Raw genomic sequence first — 13,075 nt, 5'->3', positions numbered from 1 at the left:
TATACTGATACCTTTCTTTGTATTTGGGGTTTTAAATATTGCATATACATTTTTCTTTTTTCTAATTCTCTGACTGTGTTTTATGTAAGCCACTCGGGGATCTTCCATTTTAAGCAGTGTGTCAATATTACGAGACCTTAGAATTCCTATAACACATTTGTGTGTATAATTTTAGCTGAGCTCACGGAAGTCTGATGTTCCCGGTGAGCATCTAGCTAGCACCACCGAAGTGGCCCGAGAACAGCCGAGCATCGATTTGGAATCTCCATCTCCAGAAGCTGAGGAATATCTCTTGTCTCCCCCCACTTCCCTGCCTGCCACTCTTGCTCAGGTAATTGCTCAGATTAGAACTAAACTCAACAAATGGGGAAGGTTCGTATTTGTGGAGGGAAGGAATCATCTTTTCCTGGGTTGCTGGTCCCGGTTGCAACTGGTAGGGCAGGAGCCCTGGAGGCCAACACTAGGTGGCGCCAGAGCCAGTGATGGGCAGAGCCAACCAATTTGGTTTTGCCTCTGTCATTCTCCTTGCTGAGTTCTACAAAGACAACTAAGCTGCTTCTGGCGAACCAGAGCAGCGCACGGAGACGCCGTTTACCTTCCCGCCAGAGTGATACCTATTTATCTACTTGCACTTTGAGGTACGTAAATAACCTTTTTTGAAACCGGGGAATTTCCATCTGAATTACCCCCAATAAAAAGGACTCTGGTGTTGTTGTTTTTTTGAAAAGTACTTTTAAACAGTTTTTCCCCAATTCATTATGAATTATTTCCCAACACTCTTTTACCCTTTTACAGGTCCACCTCATATGATAGAACGTACCCATAGTCTCATTGCATCTCCAGCACTTATCTGATTCAGTCTTATACATTTTAACAAGTCTCCTCGCAGTTAGATACCATCTGTAAATCATTTTCAGGTCGTTCTCCAGCAGGTTATCGTTTCTCTAGGCTTCTCCTCAACTCCCTTCTAAGACATAGTGGCTGGCTCAGCTCCCAGAAGTTATGTTCCCTGGCGCCTCACAAGCTGCATTTTCTTTATTTCATCAGACCGTTGCAGATGTGAAGATCATGACAACTGCTAAGCGCAATCCTGGTGACAACGTGGTGTCAGAAGTGACAGCCAACCACACAGGCCTATGGGAGCTGGATGCTGCGAAAGCCAAGGACAATCTGGACAGACAGAGCACAACTCTGCCTCAAAGGACGATGGAAGAGGACTCTTTGGAGCAGGCAGGAGCTAATGAGGCTGCCATCTTGGCGACCCAGGATGGAGTTGGGTCTCTGGAAGAGACATCTGTAAGGATGGAGACAGAGGGAGAGGTAAAGCATTGGTATTGTAAACCAGGAACAAGGATCTTTTCCTCTTTTTTCTGCCAAATCATTTTTATTGATTTCCCAAATTTTACCAAATCAACCACAAATTAAAGCAAATTTAATACAATTATCCCCAAAATTGGTTTCCCACACTTCATCATTGATGTGTCCATAGTTTCCTCTTGTTGCTCCATTATTTTCCCAGTTATTTCTAATTCACATTCTTTTCCTTGCAATTAACCTTCTATTACAATAATTTTGTTGTTGTTGTTAACTTATTATCCTTAGCCATCAGCTATCCACCTGCTAATTCCTGCACATACAGTATTTTAACATTTCCAATATCTACAAGTGAGGTAACTCTACAAATTATCAGTCCACAATAAATCAGTATTATTGTTTCTAAAATAAAATCCTTTCCTTTCTTCTGTGTGTATGAAAATGTAATAGTTCATTTTCACTGGAAGTTTTCCCTTTACTTCTTATCTGCATGGTCTGTTTTGTCCAGGAATCCACTGAAGAAGGGATCTTTTTCAGCCCAGGGTCTTTGATTCAGTAAGAACTCTAGCTTACTTAAAACAATATAAAATATTGATAAGAAAATACCAATAAGATCAAACGTTAACAACAAGCAGACAATAAAAGTTATCAAAATATAGATAAAATCAACAGTTTTAAACACACATATACAATAAAATTACATGGCTGTAATTTTGCGGACAAAAAGGTGTTTAGTGGGTGTTGAAAATAATATAGCGAAGGCACCTGCTTAACACTGATAGGCAGGGAGTTTCAGACAACAGGTGATGCCACACTATAGGATCGATTCCTTGAAAATGTGGAGTGAATATTATGTGGCACTTATAACAGCAATGATAAAAGCAGTCAAGTGGGCATATATCTTTCAAGTAAACTGGTCTCAAGCTGGTCTCAAGCTGTCGAGAACTTTATGTACCAAGAGTAACACCTTGAACTTGGCCTGGAAAGCCAACCTATCAGCTGTGTATACTCTGAGCTTGATCCTTAAGCAAAAATTATGGACCTCAACAAACGTGATAACCCTGATGCCGCTGCTATGTTTACATTTCAGGACATCCTGACTTTTTCTCAATATTTATCCTCCAGATCCTGATCCTCTTTCAAACTCTCACTTTATCAGTCTTTTCCCCCAGCAGCCTTCTTGGCTACACACCCAGAAGTAAGCACGAGATTTCCAATGTGGTCTTACCCGTGCTGAGTAAAGTGCTATTGTTGATTTTTGGATCTTTGAAATGATATTTCCGTTAATAAAAAATAAAGCAACATTGGCTGTATGTGCCACAGTAGCACGTGACTGGCTCGTGTTCTGTTTAATATTCCCTATGACACCCCAAAAGACATTACAGTGGTGCCTCGCAAGACGAAATTAATTCGTTCCGCGAGTTTTTTCGTCTTGCGAAGCACGGACTTTGGAAAAGCTTCAAAAATCACCAAAGTCTTCAAAAACCTGAAAAAAGGCTACCACACCGCGTGCTATGAGTTGCTCCTCGAAGTGAATGCATGGTTTTAAGAAAAAGGAAACAAACTTGCAAGACAAAGGAAACAAACGTGCAAGACGTTTTCGTCTTGCGAAGCAAGCCCATAGGGAAATCCATCTTGCGAAGCAGCTCAAAAAACGAAAACTCTTTCGTTTTGCGAGTTTTTCGTCTTACGAGGAATTTGTGTTGCGAAGTACCACTGTATTCTGTTTCCTCAGGTAGAACAGAGCTCCCTTCATCTTGATCCAGAGTCCCATCTACACTCGCTAGAGAATGCACCACGTCAGGTAACAGAGACCCCAGAAAAGATGGAGACAGATGGTGACCTATTCAGTGTAAGCACTACCTCCAGAACTCAATAAAAAAGATGCATATTATTTGTCCATTTTCTTTCTCTTCAGTGTGGGGGGAAATAGCTGAACTTATTCCAAGCCAAACCCATTTGAGTCTGGGGACGCTCTCCCCTCGCTAGACCCTGCTGAGTCGGACATGACTAAACGACTAAACAACAACAATAACAATGATGTTTATTTTCAGCCTCCAAACTTGGAGGCAGCAATTCTTTTGAATACCACTTTCTGGAAACGGCAGCAAGGGGAAAAGGCTCTTGTGCTTGAATCCTGCTTGCAGCCTTTCCACAGTGGTGGACCACTGGCCTCATCCAGCACGGATCAGACATGGCTGAGGCTGCATTGGCACAGTTCTCCATTCTGCCCCAGTGGGGCAGTCTGCATCTTCTGAAAGGGCTTTTTAGCACCTGCTTCTTTGTCATAAAACTTCCTTGATTTTTGTCTCTGTAGATGCCTCCCAGTCTTGAGCTGGAGACGGAGCCGAATTCTGCAGAGCATGTGTTGGCAACACCCACGGCATCCACAGAACTGCTGGGACCTCTGAAGAAAAACCCCAAGGAGCAAAAAAGGGAGAAAGAAAGCAGTTGGGTGAGTTAAGGGGAAGAAACCCAAGAGAGTCTACTTGTGTTTTTTCCCCCCAAAAAATATTATTTTTCCAAATTTATAAAACAAACAAACATAAATCCTAACTGTAATAATTCCACTTTTGTTAACATTATTGAATGACATCCTCGTATCCCCCTGGCTGAATTTCAGTGTATATCATTGTAACAGTTTTCCAAAACTAATTTCTCATAAAGTTTACTTAGTCAAGTAACATCTTTCTTTCTTTTCCTATTAACTTTAAACATATTATTCTATAACATCACATATTTAAATCCTAAGCCAATCTGGTAATTGCAAGTATTTCTGTTTAAATTATCTTAGCATATTTAGCTAAATAGTCTTTGAATTTCATCCATTCCTCCTGGTGCTCCTCCTCCTTCTGGTCACGGACTCTTCCAGTCAGGTCGGCTAGCTCCCAAGTCCATCACCTTCATCTGCCATTCCTCCACTGTTGGCACTTCTTGTAGTTTCCAATTCTTGGCCAACAAAACCCTAGCAGCAGTTGTGGCATACAAAAACAATCTAACTTCTTTCTTGGGCAATTCCGGACCTATTATTCCAAGAAGAAAGGCTTCTGGTTTCTTAATAAATGTATATTTAAACATTTTTTTCAGTTCATTATAAATCCTCTCCCAGAAGTCTTTCACCTTGGGGCAGGTCCACCACATAAGATAAAAGGTACCTTCTTTTTCTTTACATTTCCAACATAGATTATCACTATTATGATAAATCTTTGCTAATTTTACAGGGGTTAAGTACCATCTGTACATCTTTTTCATAATATTTTCCTTTAACACCGTACATGCAGTGAACTTGACCCTGTTCCTCCACAACCTTTCCCAGTCTTCAAACATTATGTTATGTCCCACATCTCTTGCTCAATCTATCATCACATCAAGAGAGTCTACTTGGAAGAGTTTGGATTTGATATCCCGCTTTATCACTACCCGAAGGAGTCTCAAAGCGGCTAACATTCTCCTTTCCCTTCCTCCCCCACAACAAACACTCTGTGAGGTGAGTGGGGCTGAGAGACTTCAGAGAAGTGTGACTAGACCAAGGTCACCCAGCAGCTGCATGTGGAGGAGCGGGGAAGCGAACCCGGTGCACCAGATTACGAGTCCACTGCTCTTAACCACTACACCACACTCGCTCTCTTGGGTTTAATAATAATAATAATAATAATAATAATAATAATAATAATAATATATTATTTATACCCCGCCCATCTGGCTGGGCTTCCCCAGCCACTCTGGGAGGCTTCCAAAAGAATATTAAAATACTGTGATACATCAAACATTAAAAGCTTCCCTAAACAAGGCTGCCTTCAGATGTCTTCTAAAAGTCTGGTAGTTGTTGTTCTCTTTGACATCTGGTGGGAGGGCGGTCCACAGGAAGGGTGCCACTACCGAGAAGGCCCTCTGCCTGGTTGCCTGTAACTTGGCTTCTCGCAGCGAGGGAACCACCAGAAGGCCCTCAGAGCTGGACCTCAGTGTCCGGGTAGAACGATGGGGGTGGAGGTGCTCCTTCAGATATACTGGGTTGCCTTTGTGTGCTCAGAAGGTATTCTGGGATGGTGGTGATGCGCCAAACGGCTTCTGCGCATGTTACCACTGACCCTTGGGTCGTGTAACCAAGAAACATGCTGTGGGTTGACCTCTGTGTAGATGAGAGCCTATTTCGAAGCACGAGAAGGGACACAGCTCAGTAGTAGACCATCTGCATTGCGTGCAGAAGGTCACAGGTTCAAAGAGGGATTCCTCAATCTGCAAACATCCACAGAAGCAGCTATTTCTGTTTCCTTTGGCTCTGACTGCAGCATCCAGCAGAGGGCAGCCGGCCCACACAATTCAGACCAGCTGGATTCTTCCTTTTCGAAAGAGGGCTCTATGTTTGCAGAATTCCCGCAAGGGCTGTGGGACTATGTTAGCTGTGCTCGTTGATTTCAGTGCAGAAGTTTGAAATAGCAGCACATGGGGAGATAAGCAGGAGGCAGGTTTTACAATCCGCAATCAGAGAGAAGAGGAGCACCAAGAAGATTGGAAGAAATTTAAAGACTATTTATCTAAATATTGTAATATAAGATAATTAGACGATACTTGAAAGTATCTGATAGGCCTAGGATTAGAATAAGAACGTTGTATAGTAATATGAATTTAAGCAAAAAAGAAAAGAGAGGAAGATAGTAAATTGAAGGAGTTAATTTTATTAGAAAGATGATTTTGGAAAACTGTTACAAAGGTGTTACAATGAAATTCAGTTAGGGGGGAATCGAGGAAGTCAGATTACAATGAAAGTTAACTTGGATCCTGGAAGTAATAAGTGTTTTTATTCTTTTTTCTTTTTTCTTTCTTTTAGTATTGTAAGGAGTTTTGTTTTGTGTTTTTCTATGTCATTTTTGTTATAAATGTGGAAAATCAATTAAAAAATTGGGAGGGGGGGAAGGAGGCAGGTTTTACTCCCATACTACCTCCTCCCTTTAAACAAATAAATAAATATTTTTTTATTTATACCCCGCCCTTCCCGGTTCAGAAAACCAGGCGCAGGGTGGCTAACAACAAATTTAAAACACTTAATTGGTGCAACAAAAAAACCAGCATAAAATACAGTATAAAACATGAATAACAATAAATTCAGAATTTAAAATCAATTTAGGGGGGAAATCCATCCAGTAAACATTAGATGATCACCAGGGCTAGCTGGCTAAGTTAGTCCTATTTGGGCCAGCGAGGAGACCAGGGGAGAATTAGCTGTGGGATCCCAGAGTGGGTAATCTTCATAAAAAGAGGAGGGGGAGGGAAGGAAGGGGAATAAAAGATCAGGCTAAGTTCAAATTGAAAGCCAGGCGGAATAGCTCTGTCTTACAGGCCTTGTGGAAGGAAGTTAAATCCTGCAGGGCCCTGGTCTCATGGGACAGAGCATTCCACCAGGTCGGAGCCATCACTGAGAAGGCCCTGGCCCTGGTGGAGGATAGTCTGACTTCCTTAGGGCCTGAGACCTCTAAACTATGGTTATTCATGGACCTTCAGGTCCTCTGCGGGGCAGACCAGGAGAGGCGGTCTCATAGATACGAGGGCCCTAAGCCACAAAGGGCTTAGCTTTAGCGGTAAAAGTAGACCCCATCCACATTTATCTGTTCCTTACATTTCCTCCAAGGTGGCATACATACTTGTTTGCCTCTCCACTTTGATCCTCACAACAAAGCCCTGTGAGGTAGGTTAGGCGGAGAGACAGCGACTGGCCCAAGGGCTTCGTACCTGAATGGGGATTTGAACCCAGGCCTCCGAAGTCCCGGGTCGATGCGCTAACCACCATACCACACTGGCACTATGCTTCATAGCTGAACTGACAGGCACATGCTGAGCAAACGTAGACATGTCTGTTTTGGAAATGGAGACCTGCTGCTCTCTGCTCCTTGCATCTGGATGTTGGCTAGTGCCAATCCTTTGATCATGTCACCTGGATAAAATACTATAGCCCCCCACACCCTTACCTTGGAGTAAGGCCCACTGAACTCAGTGCGGATTTCTTCTGAGTTGTTGTTGTTGTTGTTGTTTAGTTGTTTAGTCGTGTTCGACTCTTCGTGACCCCAAGGACCAGAGCATGCCAGGCCCTCCTGTCTTCCACTGCCTCCCGCAGTTTGGTCAAACTCATGCTGGTAGCTTCGAGAACACTGTCCCACCATCTCGTCCTCTGTCGTCCCCTTCTCCTTGTGCCCTCCATCTTTCCCAACAGCAGGGTCTTTTCCAGGGAGTCTTCTCTTCTCATGAGGTGGCCAAAGTCTTGGAGCCTCAGCTTCAGGATCTGTCCTTCCAGTGAGCACTCAGGGCTGATTTCCTTCAGAATGGATCGGTTTGATCTTCTTGCAGTCCATGGGACTCTCAAGAGTCTCCTCTAGCACCAGAATTCAGAAGCATCCATTCTTCGGCGATCAGCCTTCTTTACGGTCCAGCTCTCGCTTCCATACATCAATACTGGGAAAACCATAGCTATTATTATTATTATTTCGTTGGACTGCATGTGGTGGGCGTGGCCAGAGGCAAAGTGGGAGGAGCAAAGGGTAAGGCTCATACAGCAGGCTATTTCTCAAGCTTCGTTAATGCGTAACCCAAACAGTTTGGATCCCCTCCAAACTGATGCCAGAGATTTGTGCTTGTTTTGTGCTGCGAACCACACGTCATGTGCCGCCTCTCAAATGGAGGAATTGATACTCAAACTGTGGGCCGTAGTATTTCCCCCAAACCCAACAGTGCTCAGTTCACTCCATACTTTTGCAGTAGTTTTGGGCCATGGGGTTCCAAAATGTTGGAGTTGCTCATGAATAAAGTTTACAAACCCCCACACCCACCCCACACCTCTTTCCATCCAGAGTTCAGGCAAGCAAGAAGCATGACCCCACAGAAAGGGATCATTCTGTGGGACGTGTCACCATGGGAGAATACAGAGGGCTAGATGAAGAGATTTGTCCTCTAAGTTCCTGTTGTATACTGAGTTGAATAGGATCCAAAAGGCAGCAGTTTGATTGGTCCTAGAACAATAGGATTCAGAATGCAGCAGTCTGATTGGTCCTAGCACAATAGGGTCCAGAATGCAGCAGTCTGATTGGTCCGCAGGAGCCACCCAATCCAGCTCCAGGTGGACGTGAATCCGCAACCTGATTGGCCTACAGGTGAATCCCGGAATTAGACAATCACGTGGGGCCCATTGTGTAAATAATGTATATAAAGCAGACATTCTGGGGGAACTTCCATTCCTCCTCACCACTATGAGCTGAATAAAGAGCATGAAATCCACTCTCGACTCCGAGTATATTTCAGTTCCCCTGCTACGGCAAACCTTCAAATTCCTCCTTTGGCAAAGCTTTTTCCTTTGCAAAAAGCTTTACCAGGGCGCCGTTTTGCTCTGACTGAGAATGCTTGGCAAGCCCGGAGCATGGTTCAATCTCTCTTTCCAACGATGCCCTTGCCTGCCGTCAGCTATTAAAAAACTCCCGTTGCCTTCAAGAGGGAGCAGTTGATCTGAACCGACTGCGAAGCCCCTCCACCCCCTCCTCTTCCCTTGCTTCCCATTCCAGAGGAGTTTAAATAACCCCACAGCCACTCACAAGCAATGCTAAGGCGGGTGGATTACGGCCAGGTAGCACACTTTCATTAACAGCCGGTTTTAATTGGAACCGGGGGGCTATAGAGCAGTTTAGAGAAGACTCTACCAGAGTCTGTAATAATAAAAGAGAGAAGAAATATGTTAAGTTGTGGGTGAACATATCAGACGACACAGCGATTCTTCAAGCAGTTCTTGTTTATTCACAAGCCAGAACAGAACTGAACTGAAGGGTTCAGCCAGCCTGCTTATATAGAGCTCCACTAGAACGCAACAGTAACCATTTTCTGTAACTATCCAATCACTGAACGTCATTTTCAATCCCTTATTTGCATATGTGAACCTGAGTGAAAACTATCTACAGTATCCCCCTGCTGGCCCAGGGTGAGAGCTTCAGTACATAACAAAATAGGTCGGGTGATCCCTTCTACGGGATTCATCATGGAACCAAGGTGGCTGGGGGTCAAAAAAGTTTGGGAACCAATGAGCTAAAGCAACTGCACAGGAGATAATCCTACACAGTGCAGGAAATTCTTCTGAATACCAGTTGCTGGGAACTACAGGAGGGAAAAGGGCTCTTTTGATTGCATCAGGCTTGTGGGCTTCACGAGGGACGTGGGTGGCGCTGTGGGTAAAACCACAGAGTCTAGGACTTGCCAATCAGAAGGTCGGCGGTTCGAATCCCCGCGACGGGGTGAGCTCCCGTTGCTCGGTCCCTGCTCCTGCCTACCTAGCAGATCAAAAGCACACCAGCACAAGTAGATAAGTAGGTACCGCTCTGGCGGGAAGGTAAACAGCGTTTCCGTGCACTGCTCTGGTTTGCCAGAAGCGGCTTAGTCATGCTGGCCACATGACCCGGAAGCTTTACGCCGGCTCCCTCGGCCAATAAAGCGAGATGTGCGCTGCAACCCCAGAGTCGGCCACAAATGGACCTAATGGTCAGGGGTACCTTTACCTTTACCTTTACCTGTAGGCTTCACATTAGGGCATCTTTTTGGCCCCTGTGAGAGCAGAATGCTGGACTAGATGGGCCATTGGCCAGATCCAGCAAACTCTTCTTTTTTTTTTTATTGGCTTAAAAAAAATCATACAGACAGCAAAACAAAGAAGCCTAAATTAACATTGCCTTCTACCGATAAGAAATAATAATAACTTTTACAATAATGAAAATACTACAAGTACATTTACTTCCCCTTTTAAACTTCTATTCTGGAAGTCAGTGTTTGTTTTTCTTTTTAGTGTTTCTATTATTAACTTGTAAGATATGGATTTGTCCGCCCCCCCCCCCCCCGAATGTTGGTTTTTGTGTTTTGTATATTGTTATTTTTCGATATTTTTCGTGTTGTGTGGAAAATACTAATAAAATTTATTTAAAAAGAGAAAAGAAATGTCTAGCTGGTGATATATAATGATGTTGAAAACCAGCCCTAGTCGAAATTAAAGGTTAAATGTTATGCGTGCCTTGGGATTGTGTGACACAGCCTCTCAGGGTGGCAAAACCCCTTTCTGCTCTGTGTCCCTCAAAACTTGCCAGAGTTTTGCATCCTCTGAAGTTGAATGAACAAGGCACTTTCTAGCTTCTGTTCCACTCAGTGGCGTAGCGTGGGTTGTCAGCACCCGGGGCAAGGCAAGTAATTTGCACCCCCTAACCTGTGGATTTGCACCCCCTAACCCGTGGATTTGCGCCCCCTAACCCGTGGATAACCCCCAGATGTTGTGCCCGGTGCGGCTGGCCCCCCCTGCACCCCCCACGCTACGCCACTGGTTCCACTCCAGCTCCTCCTTCCTCCCTTGCGTCTATATTTCGCTTAATGCTTTAAGCGTTTGATGAATCATTCCCCTGCCCCCATCTAGCCACAAATCCCTGTTCAGAATGCGGGAGCTGATGGATGGCTTCTCATGCTGCTTGCTGAAATTGCTTGCGACCTGTGGAACTGAGGGTTGGCGCAAAGGATGGTTTTGTAACATGCCCCTTCCTCTTGCTCTGTTTGCTTCCCATCACATCACACCGAAAGCACAGTAAAGAGAGGCTAAGTTTTTGGGAGGCTGAGAACTTAAAGAGTATTTGCAATATCCACCGAGAGGACCAACTCACAGCTGGGATGTTTGGCTGTCCCGTGGTGTGGAGTTTGGCAGTATCTGACAGCTGATGCACGATGCTGTGAACCGAAAACGGGTTTGCTTGTTTTTCCAAAAGCAAGCTTCCAAATTCGTGTGGTTTTTTTTCCATGATAATTTTTTTTTAAAAAATTCTTTATTGCAAACATGTAGATTCATCCATTATACACAAATAAAAGGAAAAGGATAAGAAAGAAAACAGAAAAGGAATAAAAACAAAAAATAGATAACTTCAAAAACCAAATATTTTCAAATTAACTTCTAACATAAGGAATACAAGCCTTCTTTACACAGCTTTGGCTTGACTCCTTGATTCGAATCATGACTTTCTGCTAACCATTGTGATAAGAATTTTAAAATCTTAGATATATGTTAAATGTTCATAAATGTACCAACCAAGCACGTACATAGATCAGCACAGGAAGACCGACCTGAAACCATTTTTGATTCCCAAACTGAACAAATGTTTTCTCTGCAAGATCAAAGGAAAATGGAAAAGCCTCCCCATTGTCTTTTCCTTCACAAATCCTGTCTTAAGGGTGTTTGAATAGGGTGAGCCTGTGACCTGGCTCAGGAGCTAAGTATTTATCATTACAAAAGACTGGCCAGGCTCCCCAGGGTATCCAATCAAGTGAGCATTAACAAGTAACCTGTCAGACGAAATAAACAACACACTCAGATTTCTGCTGTAGACTGCCTTTTCTGTGATGTAGGTATGATGTATCTGTCAGCATCGCCCTTGAGCCAGTGTCACCAACTGGACTCATGCACTTCAACCCCGACTGGGCTAGGCGAGCTGGGTAGCACTTCCAGAGACCACCTTTTAGACAGGAACATGTCAAAGTGCTGTGGACTCACAGCTTGGAGTTGTGAGCACCGGATTCACTTCCACAATACAGTCGTCCCACAGCAGAGTCTAGCAGAGTCTAGCAGTGTATAAACCACTCGGAGAGCAGCTCTGTAGAATATCTTCTTTTATTCTATAACTACAACTATAATACAAAACTATAGGTAAAGGTAAAGGTACCCCTGCCCGTACGGGCCAGTCTTGACAGACTCTGGGGTTGTGCGCCCATCTCACTTAAGAGGCCAGGGGCCAGCGCTGTCCGGAGACACTTCCGGGTCACGTGGCCAGCGTGACATCGCTGCTCTGGCCAGAGCCAGAGCCAGAGCCAGAGCCGCACACGGAAACGCCGTTTACCTTCCCGCTGGTAAGCGGTCCCTATTTATCTACTTGCACCCGGAGGTGCTTTCGAACTGCTAGGTTGGCAGGCGCTGGGACCGAGCAGCGGGAGCGCACCCCGCCGCAGGGATTCGAACCGCCGACCTTTCGATCGGCAAGCCCTAGGCGCTGAGGCTTTAACCCACAGCGCCACCTGCGTCCCAATACAAAACTATATACAGAGCTAAATAGGTCTAAGCATAAATGAATGCTGCACTGAGTGTCTGCAGCTGCTCTTAGCAGCAACCTTATCTCTACACACGATCTCTAACACTCAGTCTCTCTCTCTCCGACACACTGACTGACTGACTGACTGACTGACTGACTGACTGACTGACTTGGTGCTGGAGCTGAATAAGTAGAAAGCAGCACACTGCTCCTCCTCTCTGGAGAATCAGCAGACTCGTCAGGAGATTCTTGGATATGGGAGGGGTGAAATCTCCTCAGTATCTGGGGGTGGTGGTCTTGGGTTACACCCCTTCTATGATGTAGGTATGATGTATGGAGGGGTGGTCTGGATCTCCAGGGCAGGGAATTTAAAATGTCTATATAAGGGCCGGCACACCTTGGTTCAGCGTTCTTCCTTCTTTTCTGCATGTGAGGGGAGCACCCTGTTGCAACAGATCAATAAAGATCAGGCTTACTAGCTGCTTTGCTTCTCAGCACTCTCTGGTTGGCCTCTGTTATTTTCTCCTACCAATAGGGAACCTATGTAAGGACTCTATATGGGCTCTTGGATACCCTATAAGGGGAAATGGGCAGATTTTGTTTACAACACCATGAACGTACTTAGTAAATCAATTCCCCGCCCGATAAGTGTATCTAGATTTTAAATCTTGGAGAAACAGTCT

At 44.5% G+C, this 13,075-nt stretch overlaps 1 protein-coding gene across 1 annotated transcript in view; it reads left to right on the top strand.

Annotated features, from left to right (window-relative positions):
• The window catches only part of LOC307224864 (uncharacterized protein), a gene marked incomplete at its 5' end in the record, with an annotated part of 180,555 nt that overhangs the window by 69,607 nt on the left and 97,873 nt on the right, over positions 1-13,075 (top strand). Inside the window, 4 exons of the mRNA XM_079992034.1 lie at positions 176-331; positions 1,048-1,320; positions 3,050-3,166; positions 3,632-3,769. Coding sequence (XP_079848160.1) covers positions 176-331; positions 1,048-1,320; positions 3,050-3,166; positions 3,632-3,769 — 684 coding nt within the window. The remainder of the gene's footprint in view (positions 1-175; positions 332-1,047; positions 1,321-3,049; positions 3,167-3,631; positions 3,770-13,075) is intronic.

This window comes from Podarcis cretensis (assembly GCF_951804945.1).
Source record: "Podarcis cretensis genome assembly, chromosome: 10".
Lineage (NCBI taxonomy): Eukaryota > Metazoa > Chordata > Lepidosauria > Squamata > Lacertidae > Podarcis > Podarcis cretensis.
The sequence above is the reverse complement of the archived record's forward strand: the minus strand, read 5'-3'. Positions and strand labels throughout refer to the sequence as shown.